This window comes from Ischnura elegans, chromosome 13 (assembly GCF_921293095.1).
Source record: "Ischnura elegans chromosome 13, ioIscEleg1.1, whole genome shotgun sequence".
Lineage (NCBI taxonomy): Eukaryota > Metazoa > Arthropoda > Insecta > Odonata > Coenagrionidae > Ischnura > Ischnura elegans.
The window spans coordinates 11,805,043-11,832,164 of NC_060258.1; the positions used below are offsets into that span (position 1 = coordinate 11,805,043).

The 27,122-nt window shown below is 38.4% G+C and overlaps 1 protein-coding gene across 9 annotated transcripts in view; it reads left to right on the forward strand.

Moving 5' to 3' along the window:
• LOC124170070 overlaps window positions 1-27,122 on the forward strand; it is a 154,283-nt gene that overhangs the window by 88,059 nt on the left and 39,102 nt on the right. For 7 of the 9 annotated variants that reach the window (XM_046548765.1, XM_046548764.1, XM_046548758.1 and 4 more), the window contains 3 exons: window positions 2,573-2,770; window positions 9,724-9,918; window positions 17,765-17,974. In XM_046548765.1, coding sequence (XP_046404721.1) covers window positions 2,573-2,770; window positions 9,724-9,918; window positions 17,765-17,974 — 603 coding nt within the window. The remainder of the gene's footprint in view (window positions 1-2,572; window positions 2,771-9,723; window positions 9,919-17,764; window positions 17,975-27,122) is intronic. The other 2 variants (XM_046548766.1, XM_046548759.1) reach the window with 2 other exon arrangements.

Genomic DNA, 27,122 nt, shown 5'->3' on the forward strand with positions numbered 1-27,122 from the left:
GCCTATGTTTCACTGTATCAGAAGGGGGTCATATTCACAAAATTTAGAAATGATGATATCCATCACCTCATTATATGTTTCCTTCAATTGCAAGGCACTAATTAGAAGTTTCACATTTTGATGTATGACACAAACTGAATGAGTCCCAGAAGCACCAGCCACCACACACCATTTTGGCTGAAGTGAACAAAATTTGGAGAGCCCAATTTTTTCTTGTGCATATTGCTCTTCGAAGAGCACATAAAGTTCCTTGAGGTTACATAAAATCAACCTATTCTGCATATACTCATTCTTACCCACACTAAATTTATCTTTGGCTCCCGGAATCTGTCTAGAATTTTTGTCAAACTCATAAAAAATTTTCACCAGCTCTACTGTGGAGTTTGGAAGTGGTTTCCCAGCAAATGGTGATGGCATAGCAGGTATTCCCTTCTCATGAAGGAACTTTTTTGCCTGTCTCACAGTGTAGTCTGAAACATGAAATTCACTCATAATCCTTTTCCTAGACCAAGATAAAGGGGCCAGGGTCAACATTTGAAGTTAACCATGCCAGCTATCTGTTGGCAATTTATTCTTAATTTTAGTTAGCAAGTCATCCAAGTTAGCTGCCCTTTGCTTTATGAGTTGACTGTCACTCTCATCTTCATCGCTACTGAGATTTTTCAGGGATGGATTCACAAATTTTAATGCACTAGAAACTTTAGATACAAGGTGATGCTTAGCTTGTGTTATCTTTCCTTTTCAATATGAGTGTCTACTGTGAGAAGACAAAAAATTTAATTTCAAAGGAGAGCAGTCTGAAGCCTCCGAGCTGCAGTTTGCTTCTTCTTATTTTCTATCACTTTCCACCAAAGACTGAACTGATGTAAGTTCTTTATTGCTTTCGTCAATGCCATTGGAAACAACTTCACTTTTACAAATTTTGGAAATCCTCTTGTCACACCTACAGCAAAATTTTCCTCCAGGCTTCACCAGGATGCCTGCTGCTCTCACAGACCTACACTTTTTTAGAGGTATAGTCCTAAGAAATTTCCTAACAGGACCTTTATGAATGGCAAAAGGGTACTGCAATTAAGCTGATAACACTCGTATTTCTTTAAGTAGCAATGAAGATGATGAGAGCACAGAGTCAACAATGATGAAATAGGAATATTGCACTGCAGGGCAATTAAATCTCTGTCCACTTCTGATGGTTCTTTGAAATAAAAAGTTTGGGCTGTGTTTGTGTAGCTCTTTTTGTGAAATTCAGAACTGAGTTATTTGCCAACACAGCACAATGGTATCTCTGACATGGCAAGACAGACCTCAATACGAATGAGATGTTAAAATATAAGCCTGGCTATCAGCCACACAAACATGAGGTACTTAGTCTGAAATTCAACCAGGATATGTATCACTAAGGCAGCACCATATGACTGAGAAATTAATTAACTTCATTTAGACTGTAATTGAAGAAAACATTCTGATGGCTCTCTTCTGCCTTTACATTTTATACCCATACTATTCAGTTGCCCATTACCCATGGAAGAGATAGCCTAGTAGGAATTGTCCTGAAAGCACGAAATTAGCAGTACATTGGAGAGTACATTCACATGATTTCTTATGTGTTTCCTACTCTAAGAGTCAGTAGCATACGCTATAGTGAGATAATGCATGCTCCAATATTGTTTAATCATGAGTATAAGCTTATATCTCCTCTAAATCATGTAATATCTATGTGCCTTGAAAAAGAGCCTTTTTTATTCCATGACCATGAATGAGTATTTTTTTTTACTAAAAGGAACGCCGGACTCACGATTTTTTTTCACCAGGATCTTTGCTCATACATTAATGATTACTTTAAACTGAACCATGAGTCTGTATTCGCATGGCCTTTCCCTGTGGATGCTGACAGTGAAAAATGGTACAAGCGAGATTTTTTTGTAAACTTTATTTTTTGCAGCTGAATTACTTCATGCAGTGAATATTTAATGATAATCGTGGGATCATTATGAATCACTTATCTTAAGAAAAAAAAATCATGACTTTTCATCGCACAGGAATGGAGTTATGGATGAAAATAAAAATCACCATGTGTTGCACGTTGCGGCACTTAAGGGGTCACGCCCAAATTTCAATTGCTCATATTTCATCAACAATTGAAAATTGGGGGCTAAAATTGTACACAATTTATAATTATACCAGAATGTATGACCTTGGCAAGTTTCATAAAAATCCGAGTCGGTGGGTGTCATTTGGTCAAAATATTGGTTGATTTGACATGGAATGACCCAGTGATCACTCTAGTGATTGCGATAGCGATATATTTTTGCGACTAAAAAAAATGATCAATTGATTCAGGCTTTGGTTGTTGTACTCTATTGCAGCCATCTAGATGGAGTTCATTGAACTCAGAAACATTGCCAAAGAATGATTTTTATTCACCTGAACTGAATGGCCTGCACACGATGCTTTTAATGGATGTATAAATGAGGTCGAGACGGAATATGTTGTAAATTAGTTTTCTTTCTTTCTCAGTTTGCATTCACAGTCTGAGTGACTGAGCTGTATGAGTGATGTTTTTTATTTACAGCCTAGTTTGACGTCGAGACCTCCTGCGACCCAGTCCCTTCAGAAGGAGGCGACAGAAGCTGTGTCGGAGGGGACAAATGGGCTCGCAGTCTGCAAGGAGGAAAGCACGGACGAAGAGGAAGGTGCGGTGCCCGAGAAGAAGGTCTTTGTGGAGAACGTGACGAGCAAGCCAGGGCGAGGCAGGAAGCGGGGACGTAGGGTAAGCAGATGTGTATTAGATATCTCTTTACATTGCATAAACCTCCATACGTCATACCACCCCTACGGTCCCATCTTATGTACATGTAAATTTATCGGCAAACCTCTTTTTAGTGGACCTCTTTATCTCGTAAAACCTCCACTTATCATACTGCGGAGATACGGTACAATTATCTAACAATCTTTCACTGTATAAAATCAGTAACGAAAGAATTTTTAGAATTATGTATAAAATAACCTTTGAAAACGTTTTAAAACGTCATCATGACTGAAACCTTGAACAGTAAAACCTCCATGTAGTGAACCTCTTTACATCATAATCCTCCATACTTAATACCACATCTACAGTCCCGTAAGATCTACATGTAAATTTATAGGCAAACCTCGTTGTAGTGAACCTCTTTATCTCGTAAACCTCCACTTATCATACTAAGGAAAATATGGTATAACTCTTTAACAATCTTTGACAGCATTAAATCATTAAAGAAAGCATTTTTAAGAATTATGTCTGAATAACCTCTGAAAATGTTTAAAAAAAAAGGCCACTGAAGACAGAAAAGAGTGGGGGAAACAAAAGCAAACAGTTTTTGGCAACTTATTATTAAGGTTTGAAATTACGAAACTCGATATTACGTAGTGCCAATTTTCCGGTCCCGTTGACTTAGTATAATCGAGAGTTTACTGTAATACACTGTTTTTCCCTCTGCTTCGTACGTTTATGGTGACTTATTACATTGATGTAGAAGCATAACACAGTAAAACCTCTATGTAGTGAACTTCTTTACATCGTAAACCTCCATACTTCATACCACCCCTACGATCCCTCAGATGTACATGTAAATTTATTGGCAAACCTCTTTGTAGTGAACCTCTTTATTTCATTAAACCTCCACTTATCATACCAAGGAGATACCCCCGAGTTGGCCTAACTACCTCCGCAAATCATACCGAGACAACTAGAGGCCATTAATGCAGCCGCGATTACATGCATGGAATGAAATTTTAAGCGATAAATGTTTCACCCTTATTTCACCGATGACCTTGAAGACTATAGCGTAGACCCTCCACTTGGAAGGCAATTGCCCAATATCTCTATATTAGGGATGGTCGGATAAATACACGAGAGGGATCATGATTACGTAGAAGTTGTTGTGCAAGTCCTATGATTTAATTGCCGTCATCATAGGTAAGCAATCTGAAGGTGGGTTTGACGCAGCTCTCCACTCAGTTCTCCTATGATTACAGTATAGTGTAAGTGCAACCACAGAGGCGCAACTAATACGACTAATAGCAACTAATAGGGTGTGTGTTGGGGTATGGAATACCCACCAGGATGAACGGTAGGTGCGGATTAATAAATTGCAGAATTTTATGGTAAATGGTTCAAAATGGCGGAACAGTTTTACAGCTTTTTGAGGGATATTTTATTAATCCTTACACTATTATATTAGTAATATAAATACAAATATGTAAAATGGATTAAAGTTAAAAATTTCTGTGAGCTCTGGGGGGGTTTATAACCCCTAAAAACACACCCCCCATCACTGCACCACTGTGACTGACAATGAGACCTACGTGGATATTTGTTCCTTAAGGTGCGTTTACATTGTTTAACATGTTGTATAAAACAAATAACATGTAACATGGCTTACGAAAAAGTTTGAAATCCGTGTCACATGTTACATTGTGTTACAAAACAAAATATCGCATTACACAAAAAGTTTTTGATTTCCCACACAAAGCGGTTGGGGAAGGAACACGATATTTTTTTTATAATACATGCAACATGTTACACGGACTTTTAACTTTTTCGTAAAACATGTTATATGTAAATTGTTTTACATCGCATGTAACGAAGTGCAAACACACCTTTGGAGCAAATCTGCTAGGTCAGCAAGTGAGCTCGGTCTACCATTTATTTCTGAGTGTTTCAGCTTATTTTTGTGTTTATGAGGGTTTCAGTTTAATTTAGTGTTTAAGATATCGGTGAATTTGCAGTGATTAATATCGATAATTGTACGTATGCTGATTGCTTTACTAAGCTTCATTCCGCTTAAGAACATGCATTGCCCTTAGCAGGGTTTGAAGGAAGTGTTTTCGTTAAATCTTCGACTGTGATTCGTAATCTTTCATTGTTCCTGCCAAAGATGCGAGGAGAGTGGGGATATTTTTCCAATGCATGCCTTATTGTTATCGCTTATTCATTTTTGCGGTCCGATTGCTATTACGATACAGGATACGTCTAATATGTTCATCATTGAGTACGATGCCTAATAATCTAGTTGCAGTAATGTTGTCTTCATTTCTCACGTATTCAGACGAGGGAAAATTGTCCATTGCAGCGATCTAAAGGGCATATTGTGATAATTTAGTCGCTGTCTACCTTTTAACTTAACAGCCGTTAACCGTTTTGCCTGGCCAAGAACACAGCCGTGGGGAATTTATTTTCTTTCAAATGATCCTAAAGCATTGTACCTATTTTACTGCTAACAGAGAATGTGAGTACTGAGTGAGTGGAAAATTTGGTACAGACGTGCTTGAGGAGCAGAAATACACGAGAGGGATCATGATTTTTACGTGAAAGTTAATGCGCAAGTCCTGTGATTTAATGGCCGTCGTCATAGATCAACAATCCGATGAAGATGATCTATCTAATTCATGTTTACGTCTGTCCAAAGCAGGAGCACAGCTAGGAGTTAAGTCTAAGGGGGGGGGGGAGGGTTTGGGCGCAGTACACTGGGGTGTTTGAGAGGGTGGAATACCCACTAGGGTAAGCGGGGGGTACAGGCTCCCCTCCCCCTCCCCACCCAGAAATTTTTTTGTATAAATGTTCAAAATGGTGAGTTTTGCGACCTTCTGAGGGGTGTTTTATTAAAGTTTACTCTATTTTTTTAGTAATAGTAATCCAATTAAGTGAAATGGATTTAACTTAAAAATTTATCGGAGCTCTGGGGGGGTTTTATTCCCCTAAACCCCTTCCTCTCGCTGTGCCGCTGGTCCAAAGCGATTCTTTGTGAGCGATGACCTTAATTTTTTTTTCAAGCCCCCTCAAATATAGGGGAGGGTGTTGCACTACGGAACACTTTTTCAACTTTTTTTATATGAATCGCTATATCTGTACTGAAGATTCAGTCTAATATTAGTAATTCAATCCATCAGGATTACTTCACATTAGTTTTATGTTTTATACTTGTACCTTTACTATCAATGGATCTAATTACAGTAAAACCTCTTTACATCGTAATTGAAGGGACCAAAATTTGGGCATTATGATGTATGGAGGTACACTATAGAGAGGTTTTAGTGATAGGCACCATTTTTTCATATCATTCAGAAATGAAAGGCACTACTGTCTATAAAACATTACATTATATGTATGTTTTTAAACAAACATGCATGGATTAGTGAACATCTAGGTATTTATTACCTATATACATAATAATTACAGAAAGCGTGTGCTATCACCTGATTTTTACTACGATTTGAGAGAAAATTATGAGATCTCTCTTAATTCAACAGTCATTTAAAATTATTAGTATAGTTAGATACCTTTTTTCTTATTTACTGTTTGGTATGCTCTCATATGGAACAAAATGGCCACAACTAATGATTAACGTGAAAATTACAACATATTAAAGGTGTATAAGAAAAAAATAATAAGGGTGAAACATTTATCACTGAAAATGCCATTCTATGTACGTAATCGCGGCTGCATTAATGGTGTCTAGTTGTCTCGGTTTGATTTGAAGAGGTAGTTAGGCCGTCTCGGGGGTATCTCCTTGGTATGATAAGTGGAGGTTTTACGATATAAAGAGGTTCACTACAAAGAGGTTTGCCTATAAATTTACATGTAAATCTGACGGGACCGTAGGGGTGGTATGATGAATGGAGGTTTATGATGTAAAGAGGTTCACTACATAGAGGTTTTACTGTAGAACTAGGGTTGGTCGGATGAGACACCTCGGATTCAAATATCCATGGACATTGCCCTTCATCGGATACATCGAATCCAAAGTCGCGGAAGACGTCGGATCTGGATATGAAATTTTGAATTGTAGCTTCAGTGAATGCAACGCACAATAAAGGTGGAAAGAGTTCCGATTCTATCTTCTATCTGTTAAAAAAAAAGTTACTGAAAATGCATATTTGGCTTTACTAGGGATGGTCGGATCGGATACCTCGGATCGGAATATCCGCGGATATTGCCTTTAATCGGATACATCGGAACCAAAGTTGCGGAAGGCATCAGATCTGGATCCGAAATTTTAAATAATAGCTTCAGTGAATGCGACGCACAATAAGGGTTTGAAAGAGTTCCGATTCTCTCTTCGAATGCACCGTTTGCATGCAATTATAGTCCTACTCATGAACCTTTTTGTTTGAAGGCTCTCTCAGAAGTTACGTGGGAGAATTTCAGCAGTAGAGAGTAAAAAAGACCAAATACGACTGGCACATGCAGTGTGACTCTTCCCAAGAGATTGAACAATCATTGTGGGAATCTCAGCGTCAGGAATTTGAAAATGCATTTGGATCCGAAAATATCCGATCCGAATAAAAATCCTGGATCCGTCCACCTATCAGGTGGGCACTCGCAGCCTCAATGCACAAAAGATTTTGACATACCTTAGCCATACACATATTTATTGATATTACGTTACTAAGCTATTTCCAAATCCAGTTACCATTAATTTTGATTAATTACAGTGGAACCTCGTTAAAGCGAGTACGGGCTATCGCGACACCCCCGCTATAACGAGAGATAGCCGATGCACCGTCAATTGACCCTATAATAAGCGTGTTGAAAAATTCGTTTTTACTAGACCCTTTCGGTGTTGGCTCTGGCCATAGCGAGGGTTTCACCGCCGGAAGACTTTCATCAAGACTCCTTAATCTCTGTAATTGCTAGCGATCTGTTAGAAATGAAGTTAATGGAGTGCTCAGTCTCAAATTTATGTGGTAAACTGTCGTTCGATAAATATTATGATTGACGAAACAATGCTTTGCATGATTTTTATTCAGTGCGGCGCTTATAAATTGTTTGAATAGTTAGTCGTTATTTGAGTAAGGAAATTTAGTGATGCAAAAAAACATCGCCTTTCGCCCGGATTTATGCTTACGTCTATCGGATAGATGTTTATCTGTCGCCGCACCACTCCTGTTCCTGTATATCTGTTCACAACAGGTATATTGGCTATTATTTGCTCCACCTCCGGTAAAGCGACAATTCGCTATAGCCAGTGTTTATTAGTGCACCGTGGGGTGTCGTTATATCGAGGTTGCACTGTAAATTAAAATAAATATCACTAAGGTTTTCAATGTCAGTTTTTTTATTACAACTGTTAATTGATTTAGATATACGAACCATTTCTTTGAAAATTCTTTTTTTCAATACAACCTCATGATCTAAAATATTGGCGTTGTCAAAATCAAAAACATGGCCATTGCTTATGCTGTGGCTAGCAAGAGCACACAGTGTTATACCACCTTTTACTGATGTCTTGTGCTGTGAAATCCTATTTTTGAAATATTGTGATGTTTGTCCTATATAGCAAGTGTTACAATCGAGGCATGAAATTTTATATATTATATTACTTTTCAGATTTTTAGGGGTTTCAGATTTTATTTTTGTGTATAGGAGCTTGTTTAGAGTGTTATGATTTTTGTGTGCAATTTTATAATTTATTTTGTTGAATATGTTCGTAATTTGTTCAGATAATGTACCAATATAGATGATTACATGGTGTGGGGATGTTGTATTTGATGAATATTTTTTTAGTGAATTTTGAGTATGAGAATATATAGCGTTGTTTGTGTGAAGTAAAGAATGTATGAGTTTTTTTTTTAATGATTTTTTTTTCGGAATATCCTCGATTGTTTTAAGTTTTTTTTGTGAAATATTTTATTGCTCAAACGCAGAGCTCTAAATTTTAGTGCAAGTGCTGCATTTATTTTATGTTTAAGAGGGTGATGTGATTGAAAATTTAGAAATCTGTCCGATTTGTGTGAATACATATTATTATTCTTATCATAAACTAAGTTCCTCATGTTACTTACTGAGACAACTTAGTAGTTCAGTAAGAAGGGATACACTCCTTACTCTGTACTATGAAGAGTTTTATTCCCATATCCTACACAGTACAATTTTTTGGTGTTCCTCTCATCTCAACTCTTTGCACATTTCCCGACTTCAAAAAAAGGCTGTTGGAATCATAGCCCAGAAACCATCCAGATACTCATGCAGACCCTTATTCAAGGAGCTAGGCCTTCTGCCATTGCCTTGCATTTATATAGTGATTACTGTGTTGTACATCAAATCTAATATCATAAGCTTTCCCCTTAATAGTGACCGTCACTCCCATCACACGAGATGCAAGCATGACGTACATTACACTGCTACAAGGACAAACTTAAACAAACTTGGCCCATAACTTAAACAAACTCTATCGCACTGGGTCATTGAAAATTGATTACAGAACTGGGGTGAAGCATGGGTTTTCCGTCCTTAAAATTTTGTTGGGTCGCAATGGCACTTTGCTTATGTTTCCGTGCTTTAGCTCTCGTAATCACCCGCAACCGAGCTCAGCCCCATGATTTGGTTAGTTTTGTTCAATGAGGGGATTATTTGTGGCATTGTTTCTTTTTTGTTGTTACGTATGATATCTGTTGGATCAATAAATGGTTATGCTAAAACTTAGAGTCTTGTGCATCCGCTCCTATTCCCGCCACGTGTTCCAAGAGAACCTATTTCACGGCCCACCGCCGGCGACGCTAGCCCGGCATATTAGTTGTAGTTTATTGTACCGGAGGGAAGGTGCCCATACGGTTACAATATGTACTCTGATTTTATGCTTTGTGAAGTAACTCATGTTTTTGATGGACGTGCCTTATACCTTGACAAGTGTACCTTGGTCGTTGGGCAAATAAAACATATTATTATTTTTTTTTTATTTTCAGTTGAGCGTGGCGCCGAGGCCATCTGAAAACCGAACGATAAAGGCTTGGCTGGAGGGTAAGAGCCCGAAGGTGAGCAGGGGTGAAGGGGGAGGAGCCAGCGGGAAGGAAGAGGATGCGTCCCTTGCGTCCCCTCCCAAGAAGACGGCCACGGATAACGCAGCTGAAGTCAAATCGGCGCATGGTACAGGATCCAAGGTGATGATCACTAAGGATGGAACTTAAACCCATTAGTGTTTAAAGTTATTTTTTTCAAATATTCATTTCAAAAGTAATTATTCTGGTTAATAAGGTTCAATTCTGCAATTTTTAAATTTTTTAAATCAATAGTTCAAATAATACAGCCTTTCCGATACATCGGACAGTCAGTTTTCAGTGCTAATTACAGATTCAAAAAAGTACGGAAAAACTTGATAATATAGAAAATAGAAAGATCAACCTTTAGAAGAAAAATGAGATAAAAGTTATCAACATATTGAGCAAAATACGTACTACCAGAAAAAATAATTTGCTTACCCCATGTGGGTGACTGAAAATTCTTTCAATGCTATGTCTATGCATAAATGCTTCTCAAGTCGATAAATTCAAGGAGACGACTGAAATATTAGAGGTGCGGTGAAGACAGACATCCATTTAAACTTAATGCAGTATCAAAATGTAGCGCAAGTCAATTAGAGCCCAGAAAAAATTAAATACGCGCATCCGATATGTCGGACGCTGTGCACTATTGGGTTAAATCGAAACTTGAAGCTTGTACTTGAAGGTGAAAATGTATTAATTCTTATCATAAAGTTTTCTTGGGCATATCTTTTCTTAACCCTTAACCGGTGACGTGCGGTCTGAGAGACCGCTGCGTTACTAAAATTGTGAATATTTTCAAAATTAAGATTTCAAAATATCTATAATTCTCGTTAGCGTCATATTTTTGCATAACAAGGACATCACATTCATAAAATTTAACGTTCCTTTTATTAATTTCTGTAAATTTGCAATTGAACTCAATTAGCGACCTGTGAGACCGCACGTCACTTACTAAGAATGCATCGAGAAAAGGAATAAGTGGGATAAATATCATGGCTATTTACTACTCAGCCTTCCAACTTTAACATTTAAGGCCTTTTTTGAATCTGGCAAAATATTGATACATAAATATAATAAATATAATAGTGTAGCAAGAATTGCACGTCACTGGTTAAGGGTTAAGCAAACAGTTTAATATCAACAAATACAGTGACGGACTGTTTTCACTGGAACCGCTGAATTCTCCAACCCCACCAAAACCGCGGCATGGGACTTTTTGGTCCCATTGACAAAATACGTTGATCCTGTCATGTTTAAGTATAATTGACGGTTTTTTTGTGGTTTGTGTGGACAAAACACATGTTTAGGTAATGTTTAAAACATTTACTCAAGTATAACTAGGAATACAGTAAACTTATGCTGCAAGGCGAAGCGTGTTGGTTGCAAGCTCAGACCCACAGATGCGCCTGGCAGAGGTGACGCGACCGGCGCTGCGTGAGTAGGCGGCCAGCGCAGTGCACAGATTATTCCCTTCTGCGCTTCTAACTGGCAGAATAACGGTATCTGTGCATCGAACCCCTTCGTAATAAACTGTTACGAGGGTTGTACCAAAAGTAAGGTTTCCATATTTTTTACAAATACAAAAATTTGTCCATTATATTAATTTTCACATTGTTGAAAAGCTTACACTTTTGATTATTTTTTAACATAGTCACCATTTTTTTGACACTTTTAAAGACAATGGTCCAGCTTTTTTATCCCGCCAAGTTAAGTTGAAGAAGTCTCCCGCCAACCCGTTGGGAAGTGTGCGACCTCTGCTCGGACTTAAGCCTTAAGGACTCGGACTCTTGAAGTGTTTGCCACCTAAGAGTTTTGTTTCGGGACATAGTGAAATACCCACACTTCATCTCCGGTGATGATGGAGACCAACAACTCCTCCCCCCCCCTAAAATTGTTGAAAACATTTGCAAGCACAGTCAAGGCGTTGCTGCATTTGTCCGTCAGTCAGCATACGGGGGACCCAGCAAGCACACATCTTGCAATAACCCAATGTTTCCATTAAAATTCATTCCATTGTGCCGTGGGAAGCTTGAGGAAGCTTCATCGTGAACTTCCGTGCGACCCTCGGCAAAAGCCCTACAACATTTGCGGACGAGCTGAAAGGACAGTGACCCTCCGATCTTTGAGCAGCTCACTGTTGATCTTCTGGACAATCCAAAACCGGCGGTCTTCCACTCCGTTCTTCATCGTGAACTTCTGTTCAGTCCTCAGCAAAAGCCCTGCAACATTTGTGGACGTGCTGAACGGGCATGCATTTTCACCATAAAGTTCAGTCATGTGCTGATGAATCTCCAATGGCGGTTACTTCCTTGCAAGGAAAAATCGGATTACTGCTCGATCCTCACGGTTGGCGGGGACGGGGATCACCACTTTCATTGTTGACGGTTGCTAAGCCAATATGGAGCAACATAGTGAATTGCGGACTGGCGGACTCGAGAGTAGGGGAACCACTGCGCATGGCAATGTTGTGGGATTCAGCCTAGCACCTTCGCTCAACATTGTAGCTCATTGGGAACCTTACTTTTGGTACAACCCTCGTAATATGCTAAATACAAAATAAGTGTAAAAAAAATTAAATTGTATGTTTTCCCCATATGGGACAAAAAAGTCCCATACAGCGGTTCTAGGTAAATCGTCGTTTTTCTCGCGAACCAAACATCATACAATATTTTCAATATGACCATTCAAAAGAGCATACAAAATGAGTGAAAGTTAATATATTTCAAAGGGATCAAACCACTAGTACATGAATGGGAAACATTTGAAAGGGGGATGGGACAAAAAAGTCCCATCCGCGGTTCTAGTGTTAAGAGAAATGAAAGAATGAAATCACAAAATTTCGGTTTTTATCAACCATTCCGTATTTAAAATAACATAAAACAAAGCAAGAAAAAAAACAATGAAAAATATGATGTAATAAAAACAGGGGATAAGGTAAGAGATGTAGTGCCTGCAGGAATGCTTTACGAGAGGTTTTTATATTATTTGTGGTAGATTGGTCGAACAGCATTTTTCTCGAATTAGAATGTTGAAAACGAGTACTTAATTTTTTTACCGAAAACTTCACTCGAATATCGAATACTGCATTTCTGAATACTGAGTATGCGTTTTTCCACCAATTTTTAATATGAGCGTCAATGAAAAATAAAAATTTCTCAACATTTTGCTAGTCATTCTATTTCAATACCTGACGCAACTATCTCCCACAATTACAACAAACTTGCGCACATGTAGAGTACCGCAATTCTTTTGTTTTTTTAATATGCACATGGAAGGGTATATTGTTAGTTATGCTTTACAGCATTTGTTGAAAACCTCAAATTAAATAAAGAATAGACAATTAATTTAAAATAAGAATTTGTAAAGCGTAAATTTTGTCGTGCAACACAGAAAACAAAGGAAAAGTACAGTAAAACCTCTTTACATCGTAATGGACGGGACCAAAATTTGGGCAATTTGATGTATGGAGGTTCACTATAGAGAGGTTTTAGTGTTAGGCACCATTTTTTTCATATCCTTGGGAAATGAAATGCTTTACTGTCTTTTAAACCATTATATTTATATGTTTAAATAAACATGCATGCATTAGTGAACATGTATTTATTGTTAAATAACCACAGAAAGCTAGTGATATCACATGATTTTTACCATGATTCAAGAGAAAACCATGTGATCTCTCTTAATTCAACAGTCACTTAAAATGATTAGGATAGTTTAATACTTTTTTCTCTCACTTACTGGTAGGTATGCTCTCATATGGAACAAAATGGCCACTAATGATTAACGTGAAAATTGCAGCATATTAAAGGTGTATAAGAAAAAAAAATAAGGGTGAAACATTTATCGCTGAAAATGTCATCCTATGACTGTAATTACGGCTGCAATAATGGTCTCTAGTTGTCTCAGTATGATTTGTATAGGTAGTTACGCTGTCTTGGGGGTGTCTCCTTGGTATGTTAAGTGGAGGTTTTACAAGATGAAGAGGTTCACTACAAAGAGGTTTGTCTATAAATTTACATGTAAATCTGATGGGACCGTAGGGGTGGTGTGAAGTATGGAGGTTTATGATGTAAAGAGATTCACTACATAGAGGTTTTACTGTAATTATATATTTCATTCAGATGATAAAAATTCTTTCACGGAGTGAAAGGTATTCAATAGCAAGCATTTTTCTAATTTTTCCTCGGGAGACTCTTGTCACCTTAAATATCAGGATCATAAAAGTTGTGTTGTGCGCATTAGCATACAAGGAGAGATAATGAGCCACACTTCTGAAGTCGTTGTCATTTCTGGTGTCATGCTAGGGCTTTCTATTTTTCATTGGCAGACTGTCCTCATTACAGTGGATTCCTTTTAATGGGTCCACCGGATACTTGGGGCAGATATTGAAGAAGAGAACCCAATAGAGGAATATCCCAGAGTATTCTCCGCTTAATTGGGACATCATGCCGCTTTATTGGGCCATGAGTTGGCGACATAGACTCAATACTCGCGACGACATTAAATATTTTTGTATTCAGAATGCTATTTTTTATATTTTCCTCCTTTGATTCACTCTTCTTTTTCACAAATGCTCCTATTCTTGCCCTATTTTGAAAGCTCTTGTCGTTATACTATCCACAAGACGATAGGACTTTTCTTTGATAGGACTTACAAGGGAGACCACGAAAGTTGCTCCGCCTTTTTCAATGCCGTATTTTTTATGGCCTTCGGAATGGTGAACACATCCCCGAACTAGTAGTGGTTCCGTTGAATGAGCCTTAGTTTGGCTGTAATTAATTAATTTTCATGCGGTACTTTTCACAAGCCGCCTATAGTACCATGATATCGCAGCACTCACCAGTTGGATAGGGTGGGGTAGTGGTTAGCGTTTACGGCTACCACCCAGGGGACCAGGGTTCAAGACTCCGTATATTTTCTTGTCTCCATTGTGATCACACGGCGTCAACTTTTTCATTAATTTTAATTGCGACAAGCATAGACATGAGACTATTTTTTTATCACCATAATGACGTTTAGGTATTTAAGCAGTGTCATTTTCAATGCGGAGATACGACGACTACACTAGCAAGGGTTGGTGTGCGCCAAATTGTTAATTTCCTCAATGCTTATACTGATCAACTTCCACATTAAAAATGGAAACCACTCTTTCAAGAGCGCATGGCATTATAGGCTCGCAGCGACCAACAACATGCGTACAGACATAATTAATAAGAACACAAAACAAATATAAAATGCCATATCTCTCGAACACTTGTAATTCACTTTACTCCAAAGGGAGTTTACTTACACAGTACCTATGTGCTAAAAGAACCATTCTGAAATATAATTTCCATTAATAAATAGGATGAAATAAAAGTTTATGACCCTGGACCGTACGTGGTGGCGTATAAAATACGTCAATCTTCAAAAGCAAAGGATTTCAACATCGTACGTACATTCTGGGCTAGAATAGTCTCGTGTATTCCTACAATGTACTTTGACTGTCTATATTGCGAGTTTTCAAAGTTCGAGGTATTGTAGCTAATTTTTTTTAGATCAGCAAGAGGAACCCGTCACACGTGGCGTATAAATTACGCCGGGCGACCAGCCGTATACCACCTCTGTACCTTTATAAATGTATCACCTATAAATGTACAAGATTTTACTAATTTCTACAAATAAAGATTAATTTTAACAAAAATCGAGTATTATCATATATGCACATAACATGGGAAAAGTACGCCATTCGCCCGGTTGTGAAGAAATAACAGTCGCGCCCGCTAGAGGGTTAAAAGCAACAATTACACCAAATGTGTCTTGTGCTCGCCGCTTCCCAAAATCTTCCGTAGCCCTTCCAATATAATAACAAGATATGCACCAACAATTGTCATTTCTTCCAAAAAAAGCCACTGCTTTAGCTCTTTAATTAATCTTTCGTTATGTTTTTGAGTAGAAAGTGGAGCCTTCACTTCTCCGCGTTGAAAATGACACTGCTTAAATACCTAAACGTCATTATGGTGATAAAAAAATTGTCTTATGTCTATGCTTGTCGCAATTAAGATTAATGAAAAAGTTGACGCTGTGTGATCACAATGGAGACAAGAAAATATAATGCCGTCATGGAGACTTGAACCCATGTCCCCCAGTTGGTAGCCGTGAACACTAACCACTACCCCACCTGACCCTCCTGAAAAAGGACACGATATCATGAAACTATACGCAGCTTGTAGAAAGTACCGCATGAAAATTAATTAATTACAGCCAAACTAAGGCCCATTCAACGGAACCACTACTAGTTCAGGGATGTGTTCACCATTCCAAAGGCCATAAAAAATACGGCATTGAAAAAGGTGGAGCAACTTTCGTGGTCTCCCCTTGTTAGTAAAAGACATTCATTCAGAGTCTCCCGAGTATGTGAAAAATATTTTTAACTAAATTGTTATAATTCTTAAAATTGATAATAAATTGACTAAACTGGCTGATTTATTAATGAAATTACAGTGGAACCTGTTTAGTACGTTTCTGAAGGGACCACAAAAAATGAACGTACTAACCAGGAAAACGTGCTAACGAGGAAAGTAAAAAATAGCAGTCGGGGTAATTGCAATCTGTGGAAAAGTCGTCACAATTACAATTACTATCGGTAGTTCTCGTAGGATCGCCTTCCTGAACTCTTTTCACCATTAAAATAAAGAAAATGGGCGCTACATTGAAAAACAATACCATGTGAATAAAAAATCACAATGTTTCATAGATTTCCCGAAGACAATTACATGAAAACGGCGCCTTTCTCCCGTGATTTATCCTATATGTATTTATAGAAAGAGGACAAGTATAGCTAAGTCATTTCTTTTTTGTCACAGCATACTCGGAGAATATAACAGCAACCCTGAGTATGTCAACGGGTTGTTTTTAAACATCATAAAAATGGGACAAAATTATATTAACCTTAAATTACGGCAACAGCCGTACACATTCGCGCTTCTGGAATAAAGCCATATCGATTGTTATAGCGATCGATATATCGAATAATAACACGCAAGATTATTAGATTACGAGGTAATTACAAGAAGATTTTATATTATACAGTTGAAATTTACTTATAAAATTTGCTTAATGTCGTCTGCTTTCGTGCCGAGATCAAGTACCTATTTTTAAGCTAAGCTTCGCGTGTAGATCCAGAGCATCGTCTGCTCCCGCAGCAGTAGTCAAATACGCACGTACCACGTAGCATTGACGACGTGCAGTACTGCTTTAGATAAAGAGGGAATTGGATAAGACTCATTTCTTCATCATGATAACTCGTGCAATAGCAACAATTGCCCACTCGTGAAATTTGTGCGCAGTGGGCACTCCAGAGGCAACAGAAGGTGAGGAGCTCGGGGTGGGGAAAATTGCGGCTTCTCATTGGCTGCAGTTTTGCATAGTCAGACATTCCTGATAAATGGCCATATTTTATTATTCATCGCATCATAACAATTGAAAAATGCATTTGGATAAATCACGGTCGAAGAAAGATATGTGGAATGAATGCAAGAATTTTAATGGCTAGTAATAATAAATTAAATCATGAATTCGGAGCTTTACGACCCTTAAGAAGATACTGGAGAACGAATTGCGGGTTGCGTCACGTCTAGCAATTGAGTGTACTAACCAGGAAAGCGCAATTTTTTCAAACGTACTAACCAAATACTTTTACCTGTATTTTGTTCCGATGGTACCGGGACCAAGAGAAATCGTCGTACTAAGGAGGAAAACGTACTAAGGAGGAACGTACTAACCAAGTTCCACTGTAATAGTTTAATAAACTTATGTTGCATTATAAACATTTGTTAGTCTTCTTTCCATCATTTCAATGTTAGTTTATGCCAATATACAGGATAGTTCACCTAATTGGGGCAAAGTGCACAAGTCCCGATGTGTCCCAATTAACCGGAATCTACTGTATTATTATTAAATGCTGTGTTGTGGTGCCTTCCAGAGGGGTCGGGGCAGGTGGTCATCCAAGAGGGAAGGAAGGGTGACGAGATTGAAGCGCCGTGGTGAGGAAGCAGTGAAGCACATTGCCGTGGAGGAATCTGAGGTGGTTGAGGTGGAAGACGACTCATTTAGCCCCGAGCGCAGTGTATCGAAAGCTGTGGAGATTGAAGGTGAACCATCCGTGGATCCAATTGGCAATAATCCCATCAAGGTAAGGATTTACGAAGGCTGTCACTTCAAGCTCAATTTTGTGGAATATCATACAGCATACTCGCGATATTCCAATAGTCATTTTTTTTTTAATGACAAGCTTAAGAACAAGTATACAAAATGAACATTCTCTTATTTTTATCACTTATTTAGTTAACACAGAGCATGCATCAATATCTCCTATTGAGAAAAACATCAGGTACGTATTCGTAGCATATCATAAGTATTATATTTCACTGGACAAAAGTATATACAGTAGAACCTCACTTATGAAACTTTCAGTGGAAAACCAAAAAAAGTTTCATAAGTGAGGAAGTTTCATATGTGAGGTTTTTCGGTACTAAGCATGAAATCCTTTCCTATAGGGGCCGGTTTGTTTCCAGGATGCAATTACTCATTTGGAGGCAAGAAATTGAAGCCTAATAATCTTATTTACTCACAAGCAACACTACAGATGATGTGTTAATTTAAGAGAAACATACTTTTGCATTCCTGAACAACGTTACCCACAGTTGAACTTCTAGCATTTCTGGCACTAAGCTGCAAGGCTATCATACTGGAGAAATTTCGGAATGATGACACTAAATGTTCTCAGAGAAGCCAATTTAAAAAAAAAGTTGACTCATTAAAAGCAGTTTTCAGGAAATTCATTTTACCACCTATAGGTAAACCCAAGAGATGGAGATTGAAGAACTGAAATACCTGAGGAAAGTCATCCAAATTAACCCCGTAATTAGGGATCAAAATTTCACTAATGCATAACAAATGCTTCACACCTAGTGGACCCGGGTTCATTTCCTTACTACTTGAACATATTTACAGACTATAGGGAACCACTATAGGCTTGACTTAACCCCTTGCCTTTTGTTTCTTTTCATCCCTCATCCTTGGATACGCTTAAAAATGTAACGATATTCAATAAATAAGAACATGTTTCCCTGACATGGCAATAACTAGTAGTATTCTTTTCACAGGAGATATAGGTAAATACCACATCCGACCACCGCTATATACATTCTCAGCTCATTCTCTTGTGGATATTTCAATGAAATCCGAAGCAGAAGCATCACTGTCCTTTGCCAGAACAGGACAGTTTCTTGGTATATTCCCCTCTTGTTGTACTTTACGATGATTAGCATACCACAAGCTAGAACCAAAAAATAACATTTGAAATGGTGTCATTCTCACACTGAATACATAAAAATAGTCTTCTTCTTTTATTCTTTGCATTGTAAATTGTTCTTTCATCCTTCTCTCGGAACACAGAATATCTTCAAAGCTCCTATTGCTTTTCTATTATTAAGATCATTTGGCCTACAAAAAGTCAGTCTATCAGTGAAGACCTTAGATATTCGTTAGATGAAGTGGGGTGAAAAACCGGAGGGACCCCTTCCGAAACAAATAAAGCGGTTTTTGTTTCCATCAAGTGATTGGATCAGCATAGTTAATTTTACATTGATTTGTTGATAATACGAAAATCTGTCGTCGATAATTTGTTGTTACATGCATTGAATTAATGTGGAAAGCAACTTTGCATACTGTAAAAAAGGGCTTCTTGAACCCTTAAGAAGAACGAAGAAGAACGATAAAAACGCAGATGAATGAAAGAAAAACCTCGCAAGATGGCTATAATTTCATTTGAATATAATTTTTAATGTGGAATTCAGATGAGTTATCAGCTGGTTAAGTCCTTTGCGTTTATTACTTGCGAGTGAACATTCACATCCTTATAAACTCCGTGAAAAACCGTGTATCGTGCGTCATTTGTTTTCAATACGATGCAGGGATGCAGAATCCTTCTAACTAACAATAAGCGGGTGGAAGTGTCATGGTGCTCTGATGTCTTAGAGCTGCGATGATCAAGGAGTCTCTCCTCAACATGGATGAGCTGTACACAGGTCAGCAGCATGGGGATGCGACGACAGGCAACGGAAAAACCCCGCAGTGAAGATCCAAGACAAAAGTAGCTTTAGAAAAACAGCGATAGATGAAACAGGAATTCTTTGGATACAAAATTGTCCGGAATCGTCCCACCATATGATTTACGGTAGGAACAGAGTTGCAATGAGGTGCGAAGAGAGTTTCCAAAAATGAATACGGGACTGAAGGAAGAGGAATGTGGAGATAATGAATATAACGGCTATGTGAATAAAAGAGTGGGACAATGAGTGCGAATCATGATAAAAAACGAAGGCTTGTATTGATAAAGTATTATAGGAAATGGATAGAGTGATAGACATTTCAATAGACTTACTTACTACAAAGCTACTTGCCATCCAGATGCATGAACACGCCAGGTAGTGGATGTAGAGGAGAAGAAGTGGAGGAAATGTTCGATAAAATAGAAAGTTTATCAAAGAACAAAAGATATGGATGTGGCCATTTTGCTACGAGCCATTGGAATAAGTGAGCAGAATTAGTTTTATGTGGCTTCCGAACGATGATAGATTTAGTGATTATGTGTTATTATTTGAGGAATATGAGATGTGACTAAAGAGAATTAAGAGAGATAATATGGTGAAGATGAACTTTTAAGCTAAAGGTTTGACTAAGTAGAGGTTGTAAATAAATGGAGACAGGAAATGAAAGATGTATTTACCGCATCAATGTGAACGGGCACTGGGAAAAAACAAAGGAAGACGATAGGTATCGGAATGGAAGACGAGAGAAGCAACCGAAGCATGGATTTAGACATGATGGGTAAAATGCAAGAAAGAAGGGAATGTAAAAAAATAAAAGAGAGAGAGGGAAAAAGATATATTTTAACTAAACAGTGAATTTTGAAGAGAAACGTATAAGATCAGGAAATGATGGTATGAGGGAATGTAAAAAATTGAGCGATTATAACGTAGGAAAAGATAACTAACTATTCTATGAATAAAAAAAATAGCCGGAATGGTTACAAATCATCTGAGTATTGTTTAGCACATATAGATAAAAATTAAGAAGGAATTTGTGGGTTATGTGGGTGTGGAGCAGAAAGTTAAATTTCAGTTGGAAAGACGAGAGAGATATTAAGTGATACCACAGGAGTAAAATGAATAAAGTCGACTGATGAAGACAACCAAAACAAGGAAGTAAAGCTGGCTGGATCATGTGGATATCACTGAGATAGAAAACGGAAGAAAAGGACGGTTGATTTAGAATAGGAGACAAGAGTACGTGGGGATGAAGATAATGCACGAGACAGGATTATCAGGAGGGTATTCAACGAAACCTGACCTGCTAAGCAGCTAACTATAATAGGTAAGATTGTATAATGATCAATTATTGCCTATTTGAACAAATTCAGCAATTAATTAGCAGCATTTTCCGCCAAAAAATGTTACAGTCTCTAAGTTTTATTTTTGTTAAGGGGGAAATTGTGCAGGTAAAGAGGATGCAGGATAATACGGTGACTTACTTCCGTATTGCGATAGTCCTTCTCTTTTTCCTGTAACCCTTATCCTTTCGTTTCGCCATATCTTCAGCTCGCTTTCAGACACACAACCACTGAAACAGCAGATATTCAACTGACAGACACGACTGCTCTCTTTTACCGGATCCTCACGATAGGTGGAGAAAAGCGAAGAAGCTGAGAAGTCACGGCAGTCGCACCTCAAACACAGGTGGGAGGGCGGGCTAGACAGCTGAGGGGAGTGTTCCTCTCCGCTTCTCATGCAGTAGCCTTTACACCCCGCAACTCGGGGAAGGCCAAGCGAATATCATTCGCTTTTCTTCGACCTCACCCCCCACACCTTAAAACGATAGGTAACCAGATACTCGCTTCGTCTCGGCGCGTCGGCGAGACGGGCGGGCACGAGGTATCACTCCCCATTCCACTTTCTGCGACGTTGCCGTAGTTGGGAGGGTGGTGCGGGGTGAGGGGAAGTAAGAAATTCGAATTGGCCCGAATCACGTCCTTTGTCGCCGTTTTTGGCCTGCAGAACTCCACGGTAGAAGAATGTTTAGGCCACGCAAATTCACATAGAACTGTGGGTCTCAAGGTGGTTGTGGAAGAAAAGTGTAGCCACAGATAGACGGTTTAAAAATTCTTATGTTTTAGCTTGGAGGCAAGTTATAATTGACCAAAGTCCAACTTGATTTTCTCGATCACCTGAGGACATATTACTATTTATGTCCTTCCTTAATGTGTATACACGTCTTCTAAATACAATAAAGAAAACCGCAAGTCACTATCTCTTGTAGTTGTTCCGCAATTGAGTGGTATGTGAACTCCGGCAGGGGGAAAAAACGATCGGCTTCGGTCGCCCAGAGCGGCTCCCAGCCGTCACTACCATAACGCCTTAATAACCTCGAACTAACTTATCCTTCACTTCTTGAACTTGACTTCGATGATACGTGATGACTGATGACACGATTTATCCTCCGAGGGCCGCTACAATAATGTTTTCTCGTAATGTTTTCAATTGATGGCTTATGCCCCTTTCAACTCTACTCTCTACGGGCAGTCCATTGTTAGCCCAATATTTTTCCAGCCAGTTACTTTCTCTTTTCAAAAGAGGAGGCCCAATATCAATTGCGCAGTTCACTAGAAGATTCTTTCTGTAATCCATTCCAAGGTCAGTTTCCACGGAGGAACAGCGAAAGAACAGAGGAAGTGTTTCCCCTGTCATGACCGTGAGTGAGAGCATTCTTTCCCTGCGGAACAACATTATTTTACATCGTAATTTAGATATCCCGGAGCCAATTTACCGACATGCGGCTGGTTGATATCGATGTCGATTCAAAAATATCTATCTGGTGCTAATTAATGTCAAAAGATAATGACAATCGGAGTTTTGACGAACTATCACGGTCCATGACTCAAAATAAATCGCTCATACTGGAAAAAAAATCACTGCATACTCACGGTAGAATAGATGAGCGCGGAAAAATACGAAAATCCGGCAGGTATCCCTTGGTGGTTGACTTCGACATAACCCTTACGAAATTGCCAAACTCCAGAGGCACTGACAATTTTTCTGATGAAATCCAGTTTTGTTGAAGATTAAACCTTTTCACTTAACTTAAAGTTTAGCTAATCGTTATTCAAGGTCCAACCAAACATTAAAAGCTGCCGAGAAACAAGGTGAGTCGGAGTCAAGGTGATCAGCGCGCCGCGTAAACAACTTCTCCCCGTTCCATTCGACCTGCATGAGGCCGCGGATATATGACAACGAATCTGGTGCCATCATAGAGTTGAATCACCATTGACTTGTACGCATGCTAGAAATAAGATTCTCCTTTTTTGGATGACCTTGAAATCCAAAATGTGTGCACGGGGGGCTTTTTAAAGGCTCATAAATCCCTCGTTTTGCCGAGGCAACAGAAAACATTAAGTTGGTATAATTCCAGAAAACCTCCCTTTTACTAGATATTCGGTAGTTTAGATTTCGGGATTAGCGATCTTCTGCTGTCCATTTATTTTACTCATCTTTATAGATGCAATGACGATTTTTCGAGTACCTACTTACACCTTTTCTTATTACATATATTAGAAATGCTATAGTCACCTACATGTCTCTTTTACAGAAAAAAAATTAAAATTTCATCGAGACCACTGAAATGTGCGTAAAAATGGAATCACTAATTTCCATAATAATATTCCGTGTGGGAATGCTTTTCAGTTGATGCATATTAAAATTTTCTTAAAATATTTCTTTAAAACAAATGTCATCCTCTCATTACTTATTTTTACTACCCATTTTTTTAGCTGATTCCTGAAAAGTATTATCCAACCTTCATAGGGCTGAAAACACTTAATCAATGAATTTTTTGCTGCATGCAGCACCTTTTAGTTACGTAAAATAATATATTTTATTCATAAAAAGCCATTTCAATCATTACAGACCCTAAAACCTGAAAAAAAATGGCAGGTCCTCATTTAGTGTTTTTCCGCATTTAGTGTTTTAAAGTTTGTCCCCCCTGAAAAACCTTAAATCAGGATTCTACTGTACATGGTTTCATATGGGGTTATTCACCGGACCAAAAAAAATCGGCATATAAGTGAGGTCATTATATAACTGAGGGCCGTATAACCGAGGTTCTACTGTATATATGCAAAATTCGGATTAACATGCATGGAAAAAATGATAGGGTCCCGCTAAGCCATACAAGGCTTGTCAGCAGGTGACACTTTTAATCTAAAGATCGGACTATTACATAAAAAGTCAACTGGTAGTAGGTGAACGGAAAATTTTTCCAGTGAATAAGATAGTCTGTATAGAAAAAAAAAATACGGAGTTACGTCAAATATTTTTCGTAATTCCACTCCCTCAAGAAAACTCAAAAATAAATGAAAAAGAATCTGTGACATGCACGGATACATTCACTCAAGAACCCAAATATGCACATCACATACAATTGTGTGTATGAATACATATGCACATAGATATGCATCATCCCGATTATTTCCAATGTTAGAGCATATAATTCTCATACAACCAATTTCTTAATATTTCTTTCGATGTTGACATTTTTTCTATAGACTTGATATAATAGGGTGGTTTCCTATTATTTTTTTTATTGCCTAAATCGAAAGATTATTACTCCTGGAGTACGTATTTCATGCTTTTAGATTTTTAAATGACGATATCTATTTTTCGCGATTAAATGAAAAGTGAAAATTTTCAAGCGCGCAAAAACGTGATGCGTAAGTATGAATGATGGGAAAAAGTCTGTGCCACGTATTTCTGGTTCCCCCTCCCGCCTTGTGAGGTGACCTTGATCGAGGCTCTGAGCACTGATAGGATGCAGGATGCTAGCGGGTAGCTGAGTACCCTGCTGGCTGGTAGCGCTTGGCTTAAAAAAGGTTTATTAATACCTTTTCAAACAAAGAAAACTTTCTGACCCCAGCCAGTTTTAATAGGTGATTATTAAGAAATGTTTCCCTGAGCTCTGTGTCTCATGCATGCATTGGTAACCTCAGACGATGTAAAACTCCTATCCTCTCATGTAGAAACTAGGTCCCTGTGACGTCACGTGGAGTGGCATTCCATGGGTGCCAATCTGGCCTTTTTCAAACGAGGATAAAATTTGACCCTGGCCATTCGCCTAAACCGGTATTTCAAAAACCAAATAATTTGTGTATTATGAATACACTAATGTTGGGTAACGAATCGCAATCAATGCCTTTCGTTTTCTTTGATGAAGGAAACTACCCTATTAGGTATTAGGTTAAACAATTTAGGAACTGTATATTCTAAAGTTCTCTTTCCGTGGACATTATAATACCTGGGAACCTCAAATTTCTCACATTTTCTTAGTTCCTTATCATGATGGACATTCCTTTTTCTTTTAAACTTATAGCTAAATCCAAATAGTAATAATAGTAATGTAATAGTAAAGTATTAAATAGTAAAAGTAATAGGTAATACTAATAGTAATAGTATTCATTACCAATAGTAGTGCACGGGAAAGGATATTTTACACTTTTAAAATGATGTTTTCGGCTAAGCTAGTTGCACGGCGGAACCGTGGAGGTTGAATATAATATTTCCTTAGGAAAAGATATTAGAGGCATATTTTCACAAAGCCTTTCCATGATGATAGAAAAAAGGTTTACTGTGTTTGTTTGCGATGGTCTATTTTAACGCAACGACGATCATGACCGAATACTTCAGCAAATACTTAGCGTTGACTCTTACGGGATTATCAATGTTTTGAGGTTCCTTCCCAAGCACCCCCTGCCACACTGCGCTCAACGCTCGGAAGCAGTTAACCCCCAGCCCCCTCCACTATATTTACAACCTCCTTGAGGAGGAGACTATTTTTTATTCCCGTCTCTTCATTGTTACTCTTGTAGATTGTGGCTCGTCTTTGCACTGTTGGAAGGTACAAAGGTCGTTAAATTAAGCATTTAGTAAAAAAGAATAAAAACAAATTATGTTTGCTCAATTTTTTATACACTACACTCCCGATTATCCGGGTAGAGGCAGCACAAATGATCAGAAAACATGGATAACCCTAACTTTCACTTAAATGTCTTGCAATGTTCATAATTTACATAAAACAAACAATATATTATCATTTATGCAGTTATTCTGTTATTTCAGAGTGCTTCCTGGAGTCATTGGGGCCTATTACGTAACTTTTACTCGGAGCTAGAGCTATCTGTAACTCCGCCCGGATTTGTTTTGATTTGTAGCTCCAACCCTATTATGTACCGGCAGGAGTTACGAGAAGTCTCCGAAAGAATGTGGAGCTACAGTGGCTATGAAAAAGCAAATCTCCAGAAATGAGTCAACCAATAGGAGCTTAGGTATCCGATAGTAAATGTTTCTGAGCAGACGGGTTTCACGTGAATTTCGGAATGGAGTCCCAAACTTGTATTTCGTAAGTTAACGTGGAATAATTAATATAAACCACATTGTTGAAATGTTTATTCTTTAAAGCTTATTCATATACAATTATATGTCATCTCTATTATATACAGCCCTTGAGGTAACTGACTCACTGATGGATACAAATTCCCGACCACTTCCAGACGTGCTGGAGAGCTGAAATTTGGCACGCGTGCGGGGAACCCGAAATGATCCGGAGGAAAAATCCGAAAACCGGAAGTTTCCGCCACGTGTCGTCGCTAGGACTACAAAATGGCCGAAATCGCGCTTTTTCGGGGGACCGTCTTTCAGTTTTTATTTTACTGCGCGCGAATGGTGTGTGCCACACGTATTGCTAATGCATTTCCTGAAAGCTGATAAACGTGGGCACGTAATTATGTAATGTTATCAATTTCTTTTTAAGAAAATTGCAGCCTTTAAGAAAGTTCCGACCTTCCGACGGCAGAAATAAACCTTTCTCCTTTCTTTCCCCATCATTAGCCATTTGGATAGTCGGGAGTGTGCTGTATACTAAGCCTGAATCACACGATCCTTTTTTTCGATCAGCGAAAAGTGATCACTATCGCCATCACTTTTCCTGTGGCGAAAATCGATCGCTCTAGCGATCATATATCTGAATCAGGTTGAATCAATCGCAGTCCGCGACCACCCTCCGCGATAACGGATACGCATCCCGCAACAATGACGCAACCTCCCGCAGCAGTTGCTACCCGGTGCCCAACAGTGTAGTTTCCGATGTCGCGCAATGGCTTTGAAGCATTCGTGAAAACCACTTTTCTGATCACGCAGCCAAGGATGCATGGTTCCCGAAACAAGGTACAATAG